This window comes from Stylophora pistillata, chromosome 8 (assembly GCF_964205215.1).
Source record: "Stylophora pistillata chromosome 8, jaStyPist1.2, whole genome shotgun sequence".
Taxonomy (NCBI): domain Eukaryota; kingdom Metazoa; phylum Cnidaria; class Anthozoa; order Scleractinia; family Pocilloporidae; genus Stylophora; species Stylophora pistillata.
In genome coordinates this window covers 20,688,774-20,713,773 of record NC_142526.1, presented here as the reverse complement: position 1 = coordinate 20,713,773, position 25,000 = coordinate 20,688,774, and the positions used below count along the sequence as shown (strand labels likewise).

General features: G+C 40.7%; 2 protein-coding genes, 2 long non-coding RNA genes and 1 pseudogene across 4 annotated transcripts; 3 read left to right on the top strand and 2 right to left on the bottom strand.

Annotated features, from left to right (window-relative positions):
* Positions 1-34: 34 nt before the first annotated feature.
* On the top strand, positions 35-1,741 carry LOC148725422 (uncharacterized). The gene is made up of 2 exons (XR_015991137.1): positions 35-148; positions 978-1,741. It is a non-coding gene; the product is annotated as an uncharacterized LOC148725422 (long non-coding RNA).
* A 2,409-nt stretch (positions 1,742-4,150) lies between these two features.
* LOC111324212 (uncharacterized) lies at positions 4,151-6,847 on the top strand. The gene is made up of 5 exons (XM_088729310.1): positions 4,151-4,358; positions 4,964-5,045; positions 5,806-6,073; positions 6,169-6,230; positions 6,455-6,847. The coding sequence occupies exons 3-5, from the start codon at positions 5,843-5,845 to the stop codon at positions 6,600-6,602; spliced, it is 441 nt and encodes a 146-aa protein (XP_088585436.1). The 5' UTR covers positions 4,151-4,358; positions 4,964-5,045; positions 5,806-5,842; the 3' UTR covers positions 6,603-6,847.
* A 2,291-nt stretch (positions 6,848-9,138) lies between these two features.
* LOC111324260 (uncharacterized) lies at positions 9,139-10,859 on the bottom strand. The gene is made up of 2 exons (XM_088731904.1): positions 10,446-10,859; positions 9,139-10,181 (listed from the first exon to the last, which is right to left on the bottom strand). The coding sequence occupies exons 1-2, from the start codon at positions 10,753-10,755 to the stop codon at positions 10,090-10,092; spliced, it is 402 nt and encodes a 133-aa protein (XP_088588030.1). The 5' UTR covers positions 10,756-10,859; the 3' UTR covers positions 9,139-10,089.
* A 7,280-nt stretch (positions 10,860-18,139) lies between these two features.
* LOC148725421 (uncharacterized) lies at positions 18,140-19,121 on the bottom strand. Its single transcript, XR_015991256.1, has 2 exons — positions 18,897-19,121; positions 18,140-18,462 (listed from the first exon to the last, which is right to left on the bottom strand). It is a non-coding gene; the product is annotated as an uncharacterized LOC148725421 (long non-coding RNA).
* A 3,645-nt stretch (positions 19,122-22,766) lies between these two features.
* On the top strand, positions 22,767-23,757 carry LOC148725420 (uncharacterized; annotated as a pseudogene).
* The last annotated feature ends 1,243 nt before the right edge of the window (positions 23,758-25,000 follow it).

Sequence of the window (25,000 nt, the reverse complement as noted above, 5' to 3'; positions counted from 1 at the left end):
TTGTAGTTTTGGTGGTTTCGGCGAGATAGCGATCTGCTGGGGGGCATGACGTCATCAAGTGTGAAGAATGGCGCGAAACCATCACATCAGTGTAGTTGCTGTGTTGAAGAGCCTTCACTTCGCCTTGCCGTAAAGCAGAGCCAATTCGGTAAGTTTCTCCTATTTTTCCCCAGCTGATATTGCTTTGATTTGTTTTCCTTCATAAGAGCTTTTATTAAAATAGCAACAAGACTTGATTCTACCACGGTTTGCCGGCCTCCTGGTTTCCCACAGTTTGCACGCGTTGGTGCCTGAATGTTTAAAGTGTTAAGTAGTGTTATGACGTGCGAGAAATGTAGAATGCCGAGCTCTCTTTTCTTCTCTGACTCGCGCTCACTTTTCAATGAGAGTTTAACTGCAAAAGGTTTTTGAACATTTCAAAAGTACGTGACAAGTTGGATTTTGTATGGACCATCATGGACGCCATGCTAAGAAAACTGATAGCCTTGATTTGTTTTGACATTTTTCAATCGGAGTAATAACGGAATGCTTTAATTGGTTTTCCTTACGATTAGAGTATTAAGCTAAGGGAAGACTGCTTACGTTTATTATTTTTTCCTGGGTGCAGTGATAGTAAAAGTAAACTCTATTTTTATTTTCTCGATCAAAAGTAGGTTATAAGCCTCCACCGGAAACAGTTAAAGATTTTTTTCGCATTCCAAAAGTAGTGTTTACCAAGGCAATACATTTTCTGAGTTGGTTTTGCGTGCATACATACCTATCTTCCCTGCGCTCTTTTCCATTCCGTGGTCATCATTTATTAAGGAAGGCTAGTGCGGATTTATAATGCACTTAGTTGTACGTAGTTGTCCAGCTATAGGTCGAGTTTTACCTTTCGATCTGTTACGCAACTTGTTGTATAAAAACTATTGCATAATTTAGACAACTGAGGGTGCAGTGATAGTAAAAGTAAATTCTATTTTTATTTTCTCGATCAGGCTCTCTGAGCATTGCAGAAGCTAGTTAGAAGTTGGATTTTGTGTGTGCCCTGGACGCCATGGTAAGGAAACTGAGAGCCTTGATCTGCTTTTACATTTGTCAATCAAACATGCAGTTTTTGCCAAAGCAACCTTTTATCGAGTTGGCTTTGAGAACATACATGCCTTTCTTGATGAGACACTGCTGCCATAAAATCAGTAAGAAAACGCTCAGACATGAAAGAGGGTGGTAAATTAAAGTGAAGGGAAACGGTCGTTTTACCATTCACGAAACGAGCGCTAGTTTCAAGAAAACCCTAACAAACTATACATCAAAAGAAAGCTTAATAAATGCAGTTTACGATGAAAATACAATTCAGGCGTTTTTCGTTTAGGGAGTATCAGTGGCCGGTAAGGCGTGAAACGACCGAGGTTCCTTCTATTTAATTTACCGGGTATCGGATCCCTCTGCCCAAGCAAAATGGCTTCACAGTCTTATTCACAAGGCATCAATCAACTAAAGTGTATCAGGCTTTTCCAGTATTCTTATTGGTTTTCTAAATATTCGCATCTGAAGTCAGAGTAGCATAAAATATGCGAAACGCGTTGTGTAGATGTACGCAACGTGTAAAATATTTCAAAATTCAAAATTTCCGGACACTCTTTCGTTCCTCATTATCCCTGGAATGTTTTGGCGAAATTTCACGGAAATCAGTCAAACCTACATACTCTATAAAGTTGCTCAAATTGGATGTATTCCTCTCATAATAAAATGCGAGATTTTAGCTCCTGAAGGTTTGTAAACAACGAGCGCCACACGTGCACCAAGAGATTATCTCGCCTCTTTAAACCGCGAACCAATGGGAAGACGGGACCTCATGGCGTCAATGACAATGCATCAAGAGTTTCCCGGGAAAATATAGCAGTCACGTAGTTTATCTCGCTCTGTTTAACGTTGAGTAACAGACAAAATTGGCGAAGAAAAAACCCGCGGCAAAAAGGTTAAGTTGGAGAAATTGCTCAAAAGCAAAAGAGCCAATCGACAAACAGCTTAAGTAATAAAGACTGATAGTTTCGAAAGAAACTGTTTGGGGCTGCGTCGGTGGGGGTAACGAAATAATTTGGATATATCAACAAAGTTGAAATGGTGAATTGGCCACCGTAACGATTACAAAAGCTAACGTTTCGAGCGTTAGCCCTTCGTCGGAGTGAATAGAGGAATTGTGGGTTGTGTGTGCTTTTAAAGGCAGAAAATGGAGCTACGTTATTGGTGGGAACATGGCAACGACAAAAACAAGAATAAATTAGTGGAATGAAAAGCGTTCGTTGATCCCTGTGGGATTTAGACTGCCGGTTTGAAAGATGAGCTTTTGCTAAAGATTTTTACGGCTTTCCGTGCTACCTAAGTATAAGGAAAGACCGCAGATTGCCATATGTTGCTTAGAATGATTAGGTAAATCAAAATGCCTAGCGACTGGTTTCGATGTGTCCTTGTCATTCCTTTCCACGTCTCGAAAGTGTTCTCGGAATCGGTCACCTAGTCTTCTGCCTGTTTCGCCGATTTATATCTTTTTGCAATAAGTGCAAGTTATGCAATAGATTACATTGGCGGAGGTGCACGTGAAGTGATCGGTGATCTTAATGGATCGTTTAGGTCCCGATATTTTATCAGTGTTGTGAATGAAAGGACACGTTTTGCATCGTGCACGAGCGCATTTAAAAGTGCCTCGTTGGTCATTACTCTGAAAAGAACTTCTGACCAAAAAATTGCCTATGTTTTTGTCGCGTTTGAATGAAATGAGCGGAGGCTGCGAAAAGATAGTGCTTGTCTCTGGATCGTTTTGAAGTAATTTAACGTTTTTAAGAATGATGGATTTAACTGAGTGGTTGTGAGGGTGAACCGTGAGAGTGAATGGAATGCGGTCGGAATCTTCCTTATGCGACGTTTGTAGTGCTGAATATCGATCAATAAGTTGGGCGCGGTGGTAACCCGCTTGAACGACAGAAACAGGGTAACCACGTTTATCGAAAAAAGCTTAAGTAATACCCTTATCGCTTAGATGAGTTCCCTCCGGTAGTTTTATTCGTGATTTGCGGCGATTGCTTATTGCCTGGTACTTGCTTATTGAAAGGTAACTTTGAGTTTAACCTTATGTATGACAAATGTAGATTTAATGGCAGCTTCTTTGTTCGTAGTTTGAATGCCAGCGTGGAGAGGAGTACCAGGACTGGTGTTTCTCCTGACAAAATGTTGCCATTTCCCTCCTTTTTGGGCCTGTTTTCTATTCCTTTGCCTAGAGACTCCTCTCTAATTTTGATTTCTGTTTTTTATCCATGTCTGAGAAGACTTTCCACCAGCAGAGAACTTTCACGTGTGAATTTTTTCAAGTGCGCCATGAAAACAAAGTATCAGTGCGAATAGCATGAAATTGCCGCGAATAACACCTAGGGGAATCGCCCTTTTATGAGATTATGACACCCTCCTGATTTCGTAACTTTTATTTGAAAATACGTTTTCCTAAATAAGTCGGACGCTTTTTTGAGATGTTAAAATTTTTCTGTTTTGTAAACGTTAGGTAAAATGTCTAACTTCAATCTATTCTAATAAAAGAAAACAAAAAAAACCCCTTTATCGCCCTGAAAAAACCATTTTAAATGTACATTCTTAAAACGATCTAAAAAGCGAGTGAGAGCTTAAATTGTCTCAGATACAAACTTTGCGGTAGCCTTCGTGAGCCGCGTGCTACCCAGTTGATAGAATTGTTTACTTACGCTGTAACCTAAAAGTTGTATCTGCGTAGGGTTTCAAAAAGCATTTAATTAAGTTACTGTTAGGTGATGAAATTAGTGTTTGCTTGCAAAATTTCACCTGGAAGAGTGCCGGGGGGAGGGGCTCATATGGTGTATAAAGGGACGAGCTGCTAGACAGGGTATTGTTTAACTGGCCTCTCTTTCTTGAACAGGTTCTAAAACTTTCCGGTTGTGTATGAAAACGTCAGGGTTTGAAACCCTTTGCTGCACCCTTCTGCCCCCACTCGGGGGGGGGGGGGGGAGGTTACACCTGTCCACATAGCTGTGTCCAACACCGCTGCACCAATAGCCTATCGGCTAAGACCCCTAAAAATTGTGTTCGTTTCAGCCTTACCCTTAATGGAACGTTAAACTAAGTTCTAAAATTAAGCTTGATTATTTTAGACAAAATTTGCTGATTTCCTTATTTAAAATTATCTCGAATTTCAGAACAATTCAAATGTCAACACCACTGTTGCTGAGTTGCTTCAACGAGCAGCCCAGATGATAAGCGATGGGAATACACAAAGCACACCATCGACGAACATTCCAGTGGCGGGCCCATCTAGCTCAGTTGTCGAGGAGCACCGCAGGTTGTTCAATCGACAACTGGTAATTTATGGCTTCTTATTATTCCTATCAGAGGTTCGATGCGCCGCAATGCCCTACATCCACGCTTCTATCACACTCGCTAACACTCTCAACCACACTTGAGCGGGTCGTGTACCACACTCCAGAGGGTCGTGCGGTGAGCGATGTACGCCAATAAAAATGTTTCTGCACGGGCTAGATCTCTGGCGTCGAGTTGTTATGCTCTTTAGACTGTAGACCTTATTTACATTACTTTAATCAAAAATGAAAACTTTCAGCTGACAGGTAGCTTGTTTTGGCATGCTGTGAACACTTAATGGATCTTAAAGGCTTTCAAGTTTTCTCTTCTCAGAGGAACCTTCCTGACTGGCAAATCAATCAATTTTCCTATGCCATGCGTGTTTTCCTTTTTTTATTACCCTATACAAAAATGCCCTTTGAGAGCGAATTTGCTCTTTCATTCGCGGTAACTTTACCCGTGCCGATTCATTTCATTTGTACTTGATAAACGTATTCCGTACCATCAACTTCTCATAAAATTCAGAAATGTATTCTGCTTTTTTTGAGTCCTGCAAGGAAGGCATTAACAGAGGCATTTCCTCTAATAACAGTTTTGCCACTTACAGAGAGTCCATCCTTACGCGAACAGGCGGCATAACCGTGTAAGCAGGTCCTCCCATAGAGCACAGAGAATCCCAGAAAATAAAGGTAACTCATGATCCCAGATTTTTTCTATATACAAAGGGGCTTTTGCAAGACCTTTTTGACCGGAACACTGGCCCCTGCGCCTACAAGCCAGGTATTCTGAGCTTGTTAACTTGAACTTTTCTTTAAGCCGGAAAAGGAACTAAGCGACACCATCCTATATTTAACATTTTGAGAAGGTTTTAAGAAGTCTTAGAAATGAAGGAGCATTGATAAATTTTCCTCACTCCTTTTTGTCATTTAGTAGGACTGACTTTGTGCATTTTTAATTCGGTGCGCTCTTGTCTGTCACTAGTCCTTCTACTAAACCCAAAACATTATAAATACCATTAAATCATACAGAAGTTAATTTGCATGCAGTATTGACCTTCTCTCTGAGGGAGAAATTACTGCTCAACGCCATTAGGATGACTTTTTCGATAGGATATCATTTAAGAGTAATGTTTACAACTTAATGCAACTACAACTTCTTCAAACAGCACTATAATTTAAAACAGAAAAAACCATTACCAGAACTTTTGCTTGGCGTGACCAGCTCACCATTCCAACAAACCACGAGAAACTTTTATTAAAAGAAAATGGGCTTGGAGAGAAAAAGGTGAAGATCCCCACGAATGCATCGAAGGAGGAGGTGAAGCAAGGTTTGTACAAGTGAGTTACATAATTCTCGAACCCCTGCCAGTTACGATCTCGATTTCCTTTTATTTCGTAGTCTTTCAGCTCCATCCGTTAATAAACCTATTTCTTGTGTTTGTATTTCCAGGGCCTTTCGTCCATTACAAAGTTGTGGCGGATTCGAAATGCTGTTGTGCGCAGACAACTCACGTACCAAGTTACAAGTGGTTAAGTATGGGTCTTGCAATACCGACGAGCTTAGGTGTTTGGGCATGGGCCGAGTTAATATTCGGCCCATACAAGTAGATATCACTTTGGGGGACATAGAGGATGACGATGAACATGCGGAGGAGTGCCTGCTTTGTAGGGAGTCTATTCCACTGCGTGGAATGCGAGTCCATATGGAAACGTGCCGGGTTTGTGTTTTGGCTAGTTTTTGCGGCTACTTCTGGGTAAAATGTCGAGTCTTCTGCTGAGACTAGAGTTTCGTTTTGGAATAATTTGTTTTTAGGGTGAAACAAGGCCTGGAGAAACATCCGGCGATCATCTCCCGCCAGCATTTGGCGAGAGGAGGTAAGTAGAAGTGGTCACCCCACTTGATAAGTGGTTATCGTTTCCGCGCTTTTAGAAAGTACTAAAAATTTTTTTTTGGTATTCCATGTAGTTGGAAATTCCTTTTGTAAAAATTGTTTGGTTTTCATTTCTTCTACGATATCAGTGACTTTATACTTTATATTGATATTTAATTTGGAGCATTGTAAGGCGGTCTTTATAGATCAATATAATCAATATCTCAGGGAGGAAGAACGAGATAACCCAGCAGAACTGCCAGATCAGCCTCCTGGTGGCATTGAGCAGAATTCACCGGAACTGCCAGAACAGCCTCCTCGTGCTACTGAACAGGCTTCAACCAGTCATGGCGAAGCAGCCGCAAAGGAAGAGTGAGTTTCTTTAACATGTTAAAATGACCCGTGAAGGTTGATTATTTAGGGGCCGCTGAAGAGTTTCTCAAGTGCGTCTAAAGGAATGAAACGTAACCGTGTGTACATCCATTCTACCCTGCTGTTGCCGTCATACTCTAATTTACAGTTGATTGTAACGTTATGAAACTTCTACCATCCCACTAAAAGCCCCGTCAAATAGTCATTTCTACTATCTATCTAGGGAACCTGTCCCGTACGAGGAGCATCTGAGCAATGCTATGTAAGTGCAAATTGATAGAATTATGCTTAGTACATTCTGCTTGATTGTCTTTTCCGTACTCTACAGTGTAGTCGTTGTTCGTGTATATGAACTTTTGTTGTGATGTCGTTTTAAGGGAAGGAAGGGGGGAAACTAGGCGTCCGTCCAATGATATCATGTGCTAAGCACAACCTTTTATGTGCAGAGATCCGTTAGTTGATATTGCCACCCTTACTTTGGCACTCAACTATTCGTGTAGGAAGCTAATACAATCGGGCCGATTGCTCGTTAGTAGACCGCTTTAGTGCAGGTGTTACCGGCATACTTTTGGGTATTATTCAAATTTTACGGGCGCATTTCATTTTATTTCAGGGCTACCTGTGACGAGCCTGTTACCGTTTCAGGGGAGTTCAGGCGAAGGCTACAACGAGGGCGCATGCTTGATGTTCAAAACGACTCGAAAGTGTGTGAGGGAAAGACCACCGAGATATTTGTCTCTCGTTACCGCCTCTTCGATGACGCAATGGAAGAGATATTGAGGGAAGATCCGCCAGCGATTGATTGTAGTGTTCCTTTAGAAGTGATTTTCACCGGCGAGGGCGCTCAAGATTATGGTGGTCCAAGGCGGGAATTTTTGGGCATGGTGATGCGCGAAATACGTGACAAGCTCTTCAAGGAAAAAGGAGGAGGCTACATTATTTTTTAGAAAAAAAGAAGCATTGGACAGGAAATAGTATTATGGAGCTACCCTCTTTTTTGAAAGTGAAAGTGAAAGTGAAAGTGAAAGTGAATGATTCGATACCTTAATAGCAGCATAGGCTGAATTGCTAAGGTCTACAGTGTTACTAAGGTTGAGATCGGACGTCAGCATTATCAGGCGCCTCTGGCAGCCGCTTTAGTCCATGTAACGACCTCACCTTTTCCCACCCATCCCACCCCAGGGGAGGACATCCATCACACAGTAATCTCGTGCGTGGGAAATTAACGTCTCCTACCCCTAACCCTGCAGGAGACGGGACCTCCATTTATTCGTCCCTATCCGAGAAGACTAGAAGATCTAACCATTTCTTGATGTTGAGAAAGGAAGCATATTCTTCTCAGTTAATTTTAAGACCCTGAGTGTTGGTCCGGCCGGTATTGAACTCTCGACCTCCCGCACAGCAGTCCGGCGCTCTCCCAATTGAGCTAACCAGGCGGCGGTCAGGTAAATATGCAATGCCTATAGAGACTCACCAATGTAATTTTCACTTGGCAAAGAAAAATTTAAATTTACCTTTTTATTGCAGGTTTCAGTTTGTTGCAAGGTGGTCCTTTGCCTACTTTCCTTGCTAAAGAGTAGCTTCAGCGTATCTTCACAAAAAATGATTTGACCAATCTGGGGGAAGTAGAAACCCACTTTCGGTTAGGACTCGAGAGATTCGGACCTGTTGAGGTAAGCTTTCACAGTGACCGGCTAAAACCGATGGTCTAGTCTTCACCCTTTACTAAGCGAGAGAAAAAAATTTAATCAGCTTGACTACAGTGGAACCTTGCAATACCGACTCTCGCTAAATAAGGAAAGTTTCTCTTCAAGCGCTCCCTACGAAAAAACCCACCTTGATTTCTTTCACAGATGATGGGCTGTTGTCTAATCCCCTTGGGATCTCTGATTTAAGGAGCTGGTCTAAAAATTGTTGGAGGAGAATTGGCTCTTCCCTTTGATCCTCTCTTGCCCACACAAAAGATTTGTATTACCTTTGTATCTTATAATTTTACAGATTCCATACTTTCCGAGAAAATAAAGCTTCTTTTCTTCTTAATCTTTTAGCTCCTTCATAGGAAACCGAGTCTACCGAAAACAACGACGAAACAGCCATATGTCTCCTCAGTTGTCTAAATTATGCAATAGTTTTAATACAACAAGTTGGTTCGAGAGAAAGGAAAAGGTCGTAGAATGAGGATAGGACTAACTGGTACACGTCGCGCCAGAGACTTTCTTTACGCGAGTTGTGTACGCTTCGTCCGGTGATGTAACTCTCTCTTCCGGGCCCTCTTGCTATATGGCTCAACATGTAGTGCGCCACTTCTCTGTTTTCAACTCCCATGTCGCCCCTGACTCGCGATGGCAATCCCCATTCAGACACCGCACCCTCAAAGAGACGCAAGACTGTGTCAGGCGTGTTATTCGTATCGCACTTAAGGTAAACGACGGAGCGACTGTAACCGTCAATACAGCCGTGAACCGCGAATTGCCAACTAAGAAGAGAAGGAATAGAGTCGTAAACCAAAACGATATGTTCATAACTCGTGAAAGGGGGGGGGGGGGGGGAAAGGTTGCTGTTAAAAGAAATGGTCCAAAGTTATTGAGACCTGAATTATAACAACTTTGAACAATTATGTAATCTAAACAATGAGATAGGTGACAGCTACCGCATCAGTTTGAGATTCCCGTCCATATGCCAAAGGGCCAGTGGGGAACGTACGTTATACACACGTGTACGAATGGTATTCATAGACCTTAGCCTCCTGCCTATGGGATCGACTCTCTTTATGGCACTCCTTAGTCTCCACCTCTAGACGCGTACTCCTTGGGAAACAAGGTAACCCTCGATAGTTTTACAATCTATCAACAAAAATAGGGCGGGTTTTAACTTCAAGCACCTGTGACACAGTAGTGAAGCGAACGCCACTTGTCGGTGCTTTCTTGAATTTTCTGCTTAGAGGGTACAAATTGTGTTTCTAATATGCAAAATTTTGTGTAAACACCGCGGCGGGCTTAAACGCTCTTGCCTGTAAGTTGATTACGTTTTGCATGAATCTACTGGAAGAGAAGAGCATACAGGATTTTCAAAAACGGTCTTATAAAAAGTGTACGTCTATACTAAAAAAAACATGTTCGCGTTTGCTATGTGTGATTATGTCTACGTTTCTTGAGTTGTTCAGTCAATAACGTGTATCGTTAGGCAAGCTTCAATTCATTTTAGCAATCTGAAAGAAATAAAGACAAACGAGAAAATCTCCTTTTTTAGACGCTCATCATGTCTAGTTCCAGGGGAATAAATTGTTCTGTAATTATTAACTGGTTCTTAAATTATTCATAATCAGGCTAAGGGTAAAGAATCTTTATTTGTTAAACGAACATGAGCGGCGACAGCCTCAAAAGATTCTATAATGAATACTTACTTACCCGATCTAGAGAAATTTGTCACAATACGCTGGATTCAAGAATCCAGGAAATCGTCCTCTATGTCACTGTAGCGAGACTTGTTCGTCAACTCGTATTGGGTCGGTTCATCCGGTTTTCAATAGTTCGCTTGCTAACTCCAAGCATTAGAGCCATGTCTTTATACGTGAAGTTGTTCTCTAACAAAGATAACTACTGTTCATGAAAGAAAACACAGTCCTTTAAGAGTAGATAGTTTACACTGAAAATTGAATGAAACCTTAAAAAGGGAACTCACTAAATATATTATGGATAACCACAAAAAGTGGTTTGACGAAGCCTATCAGCTCGAAAAAAATGCAATCCCTTCATATGGAGCATTTAAGGATACTTTCAAATGGTGCTATTTTTTTTTCGTTTCAAATTTTCAACTTTAAAATGCACAACGGATTCGTCCTCCTTACCTCTGAAAAATAGCAGCTGCTGCTCGGAAATCGCAAAATTAGGTCTTCCTCGGCGTCCAACCTCACTCACTGCTGGTGCTTCATACCCTTGAAAAGGCTCTTGTTGATTCAAGTTTACGTTCAGATGTGTACGAGCTTGATTGATTAAGTCAACCGCTTCTAAAGGAATGTCCCCATTGACCAAGGCTGCCTCGTAAAGAACCTCTAGTCTTAAAACAGTATTTTCTAAATCGCCTCCACGATTTCCGCCTTCTTGTATGTGTTCAATTATTTCATTTAGGGAATCTAATAAATGCTGACGAAAGTCCATGACTCTTAACAGTACTGAAGGACAACAAACAACGATACCTGTGAGGAAAAAATTCTTAAGGTGGAGACGAGGCACTTGTAAACCAAGCACTAACTTTTTTTTTCTTTTTTGTTTTTTTATCATCTGGAAGTTTTCATTGCTTTGCCATAAAGGCAAGAAGAGAAACGCTACAAGTCACGCAACTCTGGTCAATACATCTAGTTTGTACCCAACTCAGTCAGTAACAATGATAATAATAATGATAATCATCATCATCATCATCATCGCAAAAATTAAGGGTTGAGGTAAAGAAATGTAAAGATATATATAAATATAAATAAACACTTCTACCGAAACCAACGACGAAACAGCCACATGTCCCCTCAGTTGTTTAAATTATGCAATAGTTTTTATACAACAAGTTGCGTAACAGATCGAAAGGTAAAACTCGACCTATAGCTGGACAACTACGTACAACTAAGTGCATTACAAATCCGCACTAGCCTTCCTTAATAAGTGATGACTACGGAATGGAAAAGAGCACAGGGAAGATAGGTATGTATGCACGCAAAACCAACTCGGAAAATATATTGCTTTGGTGAACACTACTTTTAGAATGCGAAATAATTTTTAACTGTTTCCGGTGGAGGCTTATAACCTATGTTTGATCGAGAAAATAAAAATAGAATTTACTTTTACTATCACTGCACCCAGGAAAAAATAGATAAAAAAAGGAATATAATGTACACCTCTTTAAAATAATAAATGTAAGCAGTCTTCCCTTAGCTTAATACTCTAATCGTAAGGAAAACCAATTAAAGCATTCCGTTATCACTCCGATTGAAAAATGTCAAAACAAATCAAGGCTATCAGTTCTCTTAGCATGGCGTCTATGATGGTCCACACAAAATCCAACTTGTCACGTACTTTTGAAATGTTCAAAAACCCTTTGCAGTTAAACTCTCATTGAAAAGTGAGCGCGAGTTAGAAAAGAAAAGGGAGCTCGGCATTCTACATTTCTCGCACGTCATAACACTACTTAACACTTTAAACATTCAGGCACCAACGCGTGCAAACTGTGGGAAACCAGGAGGCCGGCAAACCGTGGTAGAATCAAGTCTTGTTGCTATTTTAATAAAAGCTTTTATGAAGGAAAACAAATAAAAGCGATATCAGCTGGGGAAAAATAGAGAAACTTACCGAATTGGCTCTGCTTTACGGCAAGGCGAAGTGAAGGCTCTTCAACACAGTAACTACATTGATGTCATGGTTTCGCGCCATTCTTTACACTCGATGACGTCATGCCCCCAGCAGATCGCTATCTCGCCGAAACCACCAAAACTACAAATCGCAAATGGAACAGCGTAATGTAGAATGGCACAGCGTACATACAAACAGTGTAGCGTTGCGTGAAATGGCTCAGCGTGATGTCGCATGGCACAGCGTACACACAAATGGTGTAGCGTTACGTCACTAAACCGTTTGTGTGTACGCTGTACCATTCCACATTACGCTGAGCTATTTCACGCAACGCTACGCTGTTTGTATGTACGCTGTACCATTTGACATTATGCCGTACCATTTGACATTACGCTGAGCCATTTCGCGCAACGCTACACCATTTGTGTGTACGCTGTACCATTCCACATTACGCTGAGCCTTTTCACGCAAGGCTACACTGTTTGTATGTAGGATGTACCATTCGACATTATGCTGAGCCATTTTACCCAAAGCTACACCGTTTGTGCGTACGCTGTGCTACTCCAAATTATCCTGAGTCATTTGAAGCAAAACTACACCGTTTGTGTACTGTATTGCATATGAGTGCTAGACTATTTGCAATTTAGCTGGTCCATTTCACAATTTCATGTTCCAACTCGACATGGGCAACTAGACCGTTTATCATTTGGCTAAACTATGTATGTTTGGGCTGTTCTATTTCATGAAGGAAACCTAGACTGTCTATAATTTTGCCATGCCATTCCTTTATTAGCTATGCTATCCTGCAGCTGATCCTTAAATCATCTTTGTATTTACTGATTTATTTGACATCCTTGTATTTTTGGTGGTGACGGCCGCCCATAACATTGAACTCTAAAAAAAATAATGTTTAAAAACTATTTGTAACTGCCAAGCTTGTTGGTAGCACAAGTACCCCAGTATTTCTTAGCATTGCTAATATTCAAACAACACCAAGATTATGGGGTGCGTGTGCACCCGGATTAATTATATTAATACCCTAGTCTACACTGCAATGATTCAAGTGAAAAATAGGTAGGCCACCAGTAATATTTTGGGAATAGTTAATAGAGATAAGGCCTTGACAGCACACATGAATATCCAACTAGAAAGTAAATTATTTCAGGGAAGACAATGTAAACAAGCTACACTAAAATGTAATTCTTAAAAATTGTGTTGTTTTCATTCCTCTTTTGCATGGAGCAGGCTAACTTCTTTATTTAACTGTAGTACTCGATCATCGTTTATCAGGTTTCATATAAAATATGAAATCACATTTCAAACATAGAAAAAAAAAAAAGAAACGATCATTAACTTGCGTGCACTTTCGTGCTACGGGAGTGGGGAAAAATTGGCCATGGCATACTGGCCCAGACTTTCGCCACATGAGCTGCAAAAATTCGCCATTATCAAAAATGGCGGACTGCTACTAGAGAGAAGCCTGGGCTATAGGTACCAGTACTTTGACTTCCACGGAGGAGGCTCATTTCTACTGAGGAGGCTCATTTCTACAGAGGAGGCTCATTTCTACTGAGGAGGCTCATTTCTACGGAGGAGGCTCATTTCTACAGAGGAGGCTCATTTCTACTGAGGAGGCTCATTTCTACGGAGGAGGCTCATTTCTACTGAGGAGGTTCATTTCTACGGAGGAGGCTCATTTCTACGGAGGAGGCTCATTTCTACGGAGGAGGCTCATTTCTACGGAGGACGCTCATTTCTACAGAGGACGCTCATTTCTACGGAGGAGGCTCATTTCTACGGAGGAGGCTCATTTCTACGGAGGAGGCTCATTTCTACGGAGGACGCTCATTTCTACAGAGGACGCTCATTTCTACAGAGGACGCTCAGTTCTACAGAGGAGGCTCAGTTCTACGGAGGAGGCTCATTTCTACGGAGGAGGCTCAGCTCTACGGAGGAAGCTCAGTTCTACAGAGGAGGCTCATTTCTTCGGAGGAGGCTCATTTATACGGAGGAGGCTCATTTTTACGACGGAGGCTCATTTATACGGAGGAGGCTCATTTCTACGGAGGAGGCTCATTTATACGGAGGAGGCTCATTTGTACGGAGGAGGCTCATTTATACGGAGGAGGCTCATTTCTACAGAGGAGGCTCATTTCTTCGGAGGAAGCGGGTTTCTACAGAGGAGGCTCATTTCTAAGCAACAGGCCTACATTTGTATGGAAAACAAGAACAATTGCAAAGAGAAAGCGAGGTTTTAATTAGAAACGTGTTTGTTTTACAGTGTGCAGCAGTGGCACCTGTGTTACTCAAGGTCTAAGTCTTAGACCTTTTGAGTAGCACAAGATGAAGAGAGGTTGCGTGGGGTCATGTACGTGGGAATTGCTCGTGCCGTTCAAAGACAAAAGGCAGTAGCAGACGGAAGCCGTCAAGAATTTCAAGAATTTCCTCGCTACAAGGTGTCCAAAACACCACCATCCGACTTTTAGATATAACGGGAAAAAAAAAAAAACTTTCCATACAAAAAGAGGCTTTCACCAATTCGTTTGGTGGATGGTCCGATAAACCAAACAGGCAATCCAACTAGCTTACGCAAATCGTATAATTTATTCCAGTATATTATTATTCGATCTAGAGAAAAGAAATTAAATACATTTGAGAAACTGAACAGGATCTATCGATACATAAACACACGAGTTAAACTATTAGCTAGAATTGCAGCGGTGATAACTTACTTCTGTGGCGATGTATAGTAGGATTGTTTCAAGGTATACAGGTCAGCAACAGATATAACAGATCAGGGTATAACAGAATACGGGTCAGCGCGATAGGTCAGCAAAACATGAAGGTCACTTCGAATCTAAACATCTGAACTGAAAGCAGACTTATTCACGTGGCTTAATTGCGAAACTTAGTGTCAATCAAAGTCAATCAGGAAATCAAGTTAATAATTCATTGTATTAACGAAACAGTGGAATTCTTCTGTTCCTCAAAAAAGTGCAAATCGTCGCTTCTATGGCGTTAAAATTGTTCTTACAAGGGAATTGTAATTCTTTTTCTAAACACACCACGATAACTTACCACACGATTACCCCATGGAAACCTTTCTTCACTTTAGGGCTTACCGCACTAACGACAAAATTGTTAAATCAGACAAATATTCTTGTCATCACCAACACTTTAAAAGCGTGGATGGTTTGTCGTGACTTGACCATTTTTTTTTGTTCAACGGGAAAAATTTTCAAACGCACCCCCTACAAAATTTGTCCCGCGTAAAACCTTGCCGCATATTCGATTCAACAAACTTACTTCAGTTTACCAAAAGATTGCAGTTATTGTCATTGGTTGCGAAACTCGCGGATTTTACAATTTCTGACATATGAAGATTAATCCTGGTAAGGGGCCGACCATTTAACTCTGGGGGGGGGGTAGGTAATGCTAAAAAACGTTCCTGCAAGCGCTTGTTGGAAGAAAAAAATTGCATGCAGCCCAAATGTAACAGAAAAAAATGTAACAGAAAAATCCGATAAAAATATCTTGGCCAGCAGATTGCTAGAAAAAAATTTCTTGATGACCACAAATCACCCCCCCCCCCCCCATCAAAAGTTACATGGTCGGCCCCTAACTGTAGTTTAATCTACACGAAACTAAAAGCCGCAACTCTATGCGTAGGTTAAGGGCTGGAATGTCCCACCTTGTGGCAGTCAAGGCGGCATTCCAGGTTCTAGGATGTTGGGGTCATTTTCCAGCATTCCTGGTTTTACGACTTGGGGTCGTATTCCAGTAATAGGGTGCTTAAGCAACCACGACGAAAGGGACGACGACGACGTCAAGTAATCGCGGAGGGTCTGGAACGAAGACGTTGTTTTTAGCGGGAAAATGAAACTTAAGGAGGCTGGATATAGTTTTTCACTTTTCTGATGCAAGATATTTAAACTAAAATTACGAAGCTTAACTTTAACGAATCGCGATCACATTTTCCCCTGAAATAAAGATATTATTGAAGAATCAGTTTGTTGTAAATATCTTAAAAAATTCGTTGCCATGGCAACGTTGCTGGCTTACAATACTGGGTCCAAAATTAGACTTGACTTGAATTTTCTTAAAAACTGGACGGTGAATTTATTTTAGATTTTGCATGCGTTCTTTGATTGTCTTGGTCTACTTGACTGTTAAGTTAAAAAAAATTCTGCCAGAAAGTACGGTGGCCCAGAAGGCTCAACGCAAACAAAAAATATACCGCAGCAAATAAAAAATATGCTGCAGTAAATAAAAAAATATGCTGCAGCAAATAAAAAAATCAAAACGCAAAGAAAAAAAGTACCGCAGTAAATTAAAAAAATGCACCGCAAACAAAAAATACTGCAGCAAATAAAATATGCAACGCAAACAAAAACAAAAAAACGCAATCAAAAAAAATTGGAACGCAACGCCAAGGAAGACTGGGTAATAGTTCCTAGTTTCCCGCCAACACTCCTTTCATCCTTTGCTTGTCCACCTTTCCGAAACCATGTTCTGCAGCGAACTTATGACAGTACCATGCTGCTCCTTTAAAAAATCAATAATAACTCTATTTTCATACCCATGATGAAAGTAATCTTCTATAATCCTACTCAGATCGCTTTCGTCCATAACCAAAAACGAGTTCCAGTTCATGCTGTTTTGGCGAGAAACTACGAACTATTACCCAGTCTTCCTTGGCGTTGCGTGCCAACTTTTTTGTTTGCGTTTTCTTTTTTTTTGTTTGCGTTGCATATTTTATTGGCTGCAGTATCTTTTGTTTGCGTTGCATTTTTTTATTTGCTGCTGTCCTTTTTTTCTTTGCGTTTTGATTTTTTTTTATTTGCTGCAGTATATTTTTGTTTGCTGCAGTATATTTTTTATTTACAGCAATATATTTTCTATTTGCTGCAGTATATTTTTTATTTGCTGCAGTATATTTTTTGTTTGCGTTGAGCCTTCTGGGCCACCGTAAGAAAGTTTTAGGAAAAGGGGCCTTTTTTAGAATTCATCGTCAACTTTTTTTCCCTCTGACAGAATTTTTTCGAATTTATGTAAAACACGCACAGAGCCGTTCAAATTTAACGTGCAAAAAATAACAAAAAATTCACCGAGCGGAAACGGAAGACGTAAGTCTAACGTTTCAAATTTCCGAAAATTTTAACTCAACAAGATGGGCAATTGCGCATGCGCAACATTTGTGTCACGCTACGCCACTTGCCACGGACGCCACGAGGTTTTGGACGTGTTCTTTGCCAAATGTCCTTCGCGCTCTTCTAAAGAGCTTTATGTTGCTAAGAGAGGTTCACCTTCTGGGTGGATTGCGCCTGGAAATGGCTGCTGTTCTATTTTCCTTCAAAGTGCTGGTTAATTTGGTGCAAAGTGTCGGGATGTTTTGTTCCTCTTGGAGCTGAAATCATCGACGCGATGTGGTTGGCGATTTTCTAAGAAATTCTTATGGAGACCAGTGCTTCCTTCCCACCGTTGTTATAAAGATCTTTTAAGTCATCGTAACACAGACCGCTTTCTGCAGTTTTCTGAATGGTGTTTTCTTAGACGAGGAGCCCGTTATCGCCCTGTGAATAGAGCTTGTCTTCGAAAGTTTACATGCGTTCGTGGCGTCCGTCAAGAAAAGAGAGCTTAAGCATCAGACGTTTTTGATGTCACGGACGTCAGAATACCGGGGGAGACTGGATCGACAACGGCGTTTTAGGCGCGAAATTTTTTACTTAAGCTGGACACCTGCGTCACCACGAACGTGACAGCTGATCACAGTTGTCACGTTTTTGGTCATTGTTTACAAAGGAAATGTAGCCGTAATTTGCAGCATGCCGTATTTAAAGGATGTGAGAAAATCACTTTTAATCGTTCATGACCAAGGACTGGTGTCAGATGAGGAACTGTTGCTATTACTGAAAGAGAATTCGTCAAAAAACCCTGAGTTTTCGTACGAAAAATACGCGAGGTTTAGTATCGAGAGTATCGAGGAACCTGAGTGCAAGTCCGAGTTTAGAGTTGAAAAAAAGGACCTCCCACTGCTGGCTGATGCGCTTCGACTACCGGACACCTTCCACTGTAATCAGAGAACCACTGCCGACGAGTTAGAGGGGCTATGTATTTTGCTCAGGCGAATGTCGTTTCCTTGCCGATATAGCGACATGCTCGCACGATTCGGCCGACCGGTTCCTGAACTTAGCATGATATCAAATACGGTGATGAATTATATTTACGATATACATGGTCACAAACTGTGTCAGTGGAATCATGATCTACTGAATCCACGTGACTTCAACACCTACACGGATGCTATATCGAATAAAGGGGCTGCACTACAAAACGTAACGATCTTGCACTGATCCTTTTGTCATTGAATCCTTGAATAACGGATCTTGTAATCCACTTAGCGCCTCTGCGATCGACAGCCATATTTGCGCTCGGTTGCTCGTTTTCTTCTTTGCTTTAAACGGATTCTGCACTCTGACTTCTTTCATTAGTGCTACGTCGTGCTGTTCAGACCATTCCATAGGCCCACTACATAAAAGAAAAAAGATAGAAGCGAGTGTTACTGTAGGTAGTAGCTGTATAAAATAGTCGATCACATTTCAGCACTAAAAATAAAAAGCTTAATGGCGGGGAAATTAATGCACTTTCTTGAACGTGAAATACGGCAACGACATAAACCTCTCGACAAAAAGAAAACAACTAATAACAAAAACAAACACATGGCAAGATAACTTGCTATTATATAAGTATTTTTCCTGTTCTGGAAAAAAACCTCTGCTCGTAGGATAACTAAAAGAATGGCGACAAACAAAAAAGAATTCACGATCAAACAAAACCAAGTAACAGAACCTGCGGAAACTTGTGCCAAACACGAAGTTAGGCACATTTTGTCCCATTTTTAAAAGTTATTGTTTAAGTGCAGATAAAAAACTACTTTCTTATGAAACCTACAATGTACTTACGGGTTTGATTTGGCGATTGAAAATGAAGACATGATGTCAGTCTTGTACTGAGACAGTCCTGAAACAAAGCAAAACAACACGCACGGCAAACATCCCACTTTCACGTCTGCAACCTCACGTCAAAAACGTCTGCACATGCGTACTGATTGCGAAGCTCATATTTAAACTTCCGGTTGACGTCCGTGAATCAAAAACGTCCGATGCTTAAGCTCTCTAATGTCCATGTCTACGAAAGCGAAGGAGGCGGATTTCTCATGCTGTTGTTTACAATGTCAGCGCTCGTTAGCTGTAACGGGGATTGAAAGAGGACACAGTGGAGGGCACGTACATCTTCCAAAGCATCCTGTGCGTCGAAATCTTCATAAAAAACAGCTTGATACACAGAAGGGAGATTGCTTTTACATGGTTTTCCGTCAGGATTGAGAAGAGCGTTGCCACCTTTAGCGGGTGTTTTGATGAGTGTAAGGCTATCGGCGAAAAACACTTTCTTCGACGATAATGTTTATTTATTTGAATTTCCAGCACATCGTAGGAGTGTCGAACACAGAAGAATTATGGCCAATTAAAACGGTGTGACAATGCGTACTGCTGGAAAGGAAAGTGGTAAAAGATTGAAGACATTCGCTCAGGAGTGTACTGGAACATTCTCTATGAGCAAAATTCTCTCACCATACACAGTTTTGACAGTGATTTGTTTACACGAGAAGCGTAGCTGCTGACATTGCATGTAGGTAGCACCTATTTAGTGTTCCGGAAACCAGCCACGATATGGGAAAATAGCTCCGACGATCGCGATCGTGTTTGCGGCCGAATTCACGCGTATTTTGGTCACTTGAGAGTGTTGTAGCTGTCCGTTTTTGAAACACACTACTAATAATGTTAGGAGTAAGTGTAGGCAGCCCACCTAGAGGCGTAAAACATAGTCTACTAGGCAGATGAAAAAATGATTCTGGCCTAAGTGCGGCGGCCATGTTTGTTTGTTTGTGTTTTTTTTTTTGCAACTTTTAAAAGTCCCGGGTAAATTAGAACCCAGTCTGCGAGCGCCAAAGAAACTATATCCAGCCTCCTGAAGCAGTGAAGTTGCTCAAGGACGACGACGTCTGAAATCTTGTTTATTCTCGCCTCGTCAGTTTAAGAAATGACATCGTTCATAGACGTCCAAAACCTTCTCCTCACTCATGGATCAAATTTCCACATATATATCGAAAGTTCGAGAGTAGGTTATTCAATTCTTGAACATCAACAGTCCAAGGAATTATTAAGCTTTAGCTTTATTTACAATAATTTACGTATCGCAAAATTTTAAAATATTAAATTTTGCGCAAGCTGTTTGAGATTTAAATTCAGTTCTAAGTGTTGCTGATATAAACAAACCTATTTTGCACAAGGTTTGTCTGATTTCCAACAGGCTTTAGCCTGATATGTTCTACCTTTGATGCTCCTTCCTTTGGCGAGCAAACGACGTAGGTCTGTCAATTTAATCAAAGCTAGTTAGCGATCGGCACAGATAGCAGTCGTCGCGCTTCACCCAAGAATACTATTTTTTCCCGTGTGATTTTGTCGGAATAATTTTTTATGGCTGTAAAGCTATATCAAACATTTTCAAAATAGATTCGGAAAACCTGACAGGTATTCAAGCTCATGTTAACACACCGATCTGAAGAATTCTTTGTTGTTTAAAGCGTCTCGATTGAAGAACAGATATACGCAAAATTTTTAAGTAGCAATAATCCGGCAGTTCCATACACAGCTTTTGACCGAACGCAAAGGTGTATTACACTGCCATTTAAAATTTTTCATTCAATAAAAATGATAAACAGCACTCTTTCATAAAATATGCTCAAATAAATTTAAACCTTAAGTGGTCGCTTTCATCGCTTGACTTAACATCAGTCACGGAATATGAATATGAGTTGGTGGGTTTTCGAATTTTGTTTGCTTAGAAAACTGAACAGGGTGGTTTAAATCAAACGAAGAAGCGAATAAAAACTCCAACCGGCCATAGACCACTTTCATAAATGGCTGCCGGATTAATATTCTTTTGTTTAAATTTAAATTTGCCCTTCTGACCTCGTTCTCCAGTACAAAATTCAAAAGAATACATTATCTCAAGCGAGGCCAGAAGGGCTTATTTAAACTTAACAAAAGAATATTAATCCGGCAGCCATTTATGAAAGTGGTCTATAGACTGTTTAAAAACTGACAATAAACCCGCACCTTTTGGTGAGAAAAACTGCTTTGAAGTTCGGAAGTTCACGACGACGTGAAACAGGTCCTTCTCAAGTCGTCGACGACAAGACAACGACGGAATTCTAGGTTCGCGCTTGCGCAGTGACGTTCTTGCTACCTCCGGTCGTCGTCCTCCGTTCGTCGTCGTGGTTGCTTAAGCTCCCTAATAACACCGACTGAAGGAAATCACGGCTTAAAGTATCTTTAGCGACGAGTCCAATTTTTATTGAAGCTTGAAAAGTGACAGGGTATGCAAAAACTTTTGTGGGCATTCTATTTGGAAACACGGGGTATTTCCATAACGACACGACAAGTCGTAAGTTCATAGCTAGAGACTGGTTTCCATTCACGCCCGCTTCGCGAGCTTTCAAAAAGTTAATAGTTAATGGAGATTTTAGGCCGTTAACTAACGGCTTAATTTCGTTCAGTCTTTTATATTTCTTGAGAGATTTTAAACCGCTAGCTAACGGCTTGGCTTACGGTAATTTGCGAAACGAAACAAAACGAAACGAAGCAAGGTTCGCAGACAATTTCTTTAGGCGCTCTGCTCTCGAAAATTGTCTTGCCAGATAAAGCAAAGACAGGCTTACAGACGCGGCAAGAAGTTCAAGTATTCCCTCTCTTCGAAAACTGTTCTCGCTAGATGCCTTGTTTCGCAAAATACCAATAACGGCCGGCTTATGGTATTTTGCGAAACGAAAGGAAACGAAACGAAACAAGGTTCGCAGTCAACTTCTTTTGGCGCTCTGCTCCCGAAAATTATCTTGTTAGATAAAGCAAATAATACTGGCTTACAGATACGACAAAAAATTCCCTGTCTTCGAATAATGTTCTTGCTCCATGCCTTGTTTCGCGGCCGATTGGTACTCGACGAAACAAGATTCGCTGACTAATAGACTATATTTACAGGCTATCTACTTCTGAAAATTATCTTGATACAGATCTTGTAAGGGAAATAGGTGGCTAATTCGTATCAAAGAGGAAAACAAAAATCTGCCCTTTGACATTGCTGTAGAATGTCTACCAGTACGCATGTATTTTTTTATATTGTTATTAAAACCTACAATTTTTTTTCAATTTCTGCCAGAGGCTTATTCCAGTGGATACGTTTCAACAATTTGTATTTTCCAACCCTTGTTCTCTCTTGTCCTGGTGTACAATTATTAGGGAGTTTAAGCAAATCAGTAGGGACTTTAAGATGCAGGCTCTACTACGGCGACCGGAAGTCTACACTTTCAACTTGTCCGACTGCGCATGTCTAAGGCGGGAATTCACGCCGTACTCTTGCCATCTGCTACGGCATAATCACTTCTTTCCCGTAGTGGTGAGTGCGTCAGAATTTGCCGTAATTAATTGCGTTTTTTTACGAGTTGATGAATCGTGGATAAACGCAATTTGGTCAAAATTTACTTGTAGAAAAAAGATGTCAAAACCAGGGACAGCTTCAGGTTCCGCCGCCAACACTGCCAAATGGCAATCGTAATTATTTCCATATCGTTTTCGTTTCTTTTATTCTTTTTGACTCAGTCGAGCTCTTCGGTTTGCTTCATGATCCGGCACTAAGCTGGTGGATACTGTTACGTGTAACAAATTACTAGAATGTTTATTTATTTCTGTTAATTTGATTTTTACAACAGGCCGATGGAGTGGACAACAGCGCACGACGTGTTGCTGTGCAGAGAAAATTTGGTAGAGGAGTTTTAAAAGTTCAAGAAAGGGAGTAATGACAGAGGAAGAATTAGGACACAAATTTCCGAGAACCTCAAAAGTGTAACTGCAGTCAAATTCAAAGTGAATCAAAGAGCGGTAAGAGAGCGATTTGACTTGCTACTCCGAAGATTTCGACAGTAAAGTAGAGAAGAAGAAAATGCAAGTGGTATATCTCCCGAACCAACATAGCTCGACGCACTGTTGGAAGACATTTCTGAAAGAGAGAAATTAGCACAATCAACGAGAGAATCCTGTAACAGAAGGAGTGGCGAAACAGATCGCAAAAAAGCCGAGGAGACGCGTTTCCAAGCCTTGGAAAGAGTTGGTGAAACAAAAAGAAGGGCTAATGAAGACTGTGAAAGAAAAGCGAAAAGGCAACGAAGAAGCGGAGCTGATGCTGCTGAATTTCTACGCGAAAAAACAGAAGAGGAGCTTAAGCTCCGCGAAGAGGAGCTCGCTTTGAAAGCAATAGAAGTTGAAAACGAAAAAGAGAAGCAAGCACATATGTTTAAAACCCAAGAGGCCATGATTACAAACATGGCAAAACAACAAGATCAGTTGCAAACACTTCAAATGGCTTTTTTGCAGCAACAGCAACAACACACACAGGCCATGATGATGTTGTTAGAAAGACTTGCGAAAAAATAGTAACTTAGTTCCCTGACAGAGATTGACAATGGATTGATTTACTCTTGTAAATTCATTGCAGCTTCAAGTTACTGATTTTGTTTGTTTAGTGTCATTTTGAATTTTATATTTTTCAAGTAGGAGTGAATAATGCACCATTCAAGATATATCTTAAATGAATAAATTTCGCAAGTACCGCTATGTGGTTTTTTTTAGTCTAAACTGTGCCAAACATTCGTCGTCCCTAAAATTTTCGAGGTCAAACTCAGAGAACGAGTAATACGGAAGTTCTAAGTTTTGTGATTCGTAGCTAGTGTAAAGCAACAAAAATTCGTCATCACAAATGTAATTCATCTCGTAACAAAGACGGATTAACTCTATTGCTTCCTTGAAGGATGAAACTTTTGTTATTAAAATGACTCCACAACAACGCTTTGCGCTCTTAGCTTCCGCCGTAGTGTCGCTGTAGCTTAACGATTCGTATTTGGCGGGCAATACGCCGTACTCACCCTAGTCCATCGCGGCCAAGGTAGCCGTAGTACAGATTCACCGTACCGTATCTTAAAGTCCCTAGTGGCTGGCGCTGCTACAGCTACCGGAAGTAAAATTGTCCAGGAACGAGTCATTGCGTATGTCAGTGGTTCCCATTCAGCCGTAGTGGGAAATCCTTCTACGCGAGTGGGAAGGTTTCGGTGTAGTCTGTGGTTCGTGAACTTATCTCGCTTCTTTCTTGGCTTTATACATTCTCCTGAGCAATTTTAACTATATAAAAAATACTTTCCGTAAGATCTCTGTTTTTCTCTTTACGAGAAAATCGTCGCCTGATCAGTTAACTTGTGTTTGTTTATCACACCAGTACTGCTGTTTCTTCAAAAGCGTATGCTTTTTTTACTCTTTAATTGACAGGTGTCACCTCGTGACAGTTACTTTTCAAAAAAATGTTTGAAAATTTGTTCGGAAGCCTTTTAACTACCTTTACAAATAAAAATGTTTCGGCGAAAGCTTTCTCTTTAATTTGAATAAAGTTTGCTTTCTTTATAACTCACTCGCTATCAAATTGTCAAGTTCAAGGAGGATTTTCCCGTAATTAAACTCGTAATTGTAGCCCTAAATCATTCGGGTTCTTCAAATTAAAGAGAAAGCTTTCGCCGAAACATTTTTATTTGTAAAGGTAATTAAAGGCTTCCGAGCACATTTTGAAAATTTTTTTTGATAAGTAACTGTCACGATGTGACACCTGTCAATTGAAGAGTAAAGAAGCATACGCTAAAGAGCAGTACTGGTGTGACAAACACACGCGAGGTAAATGATCATGCGACGATTTTCTCGTAAAGAGAAAAACAGAGATCTTACGGAAAGTATTTTTCATTTCCAACGACGATTAATCATCGAAGATTTACCTCTGTTCCGTTTTAAAATGTCACGGAAAGTCAAATTGTAGGTGAATGCGAATATGTGTTTTGGAGTTGTCAGTCTGCTTGTTTGTTTTCTGTAATGACGTGTGTAAATCGGTTATTCTTCCACCGAAGAGCTGAATT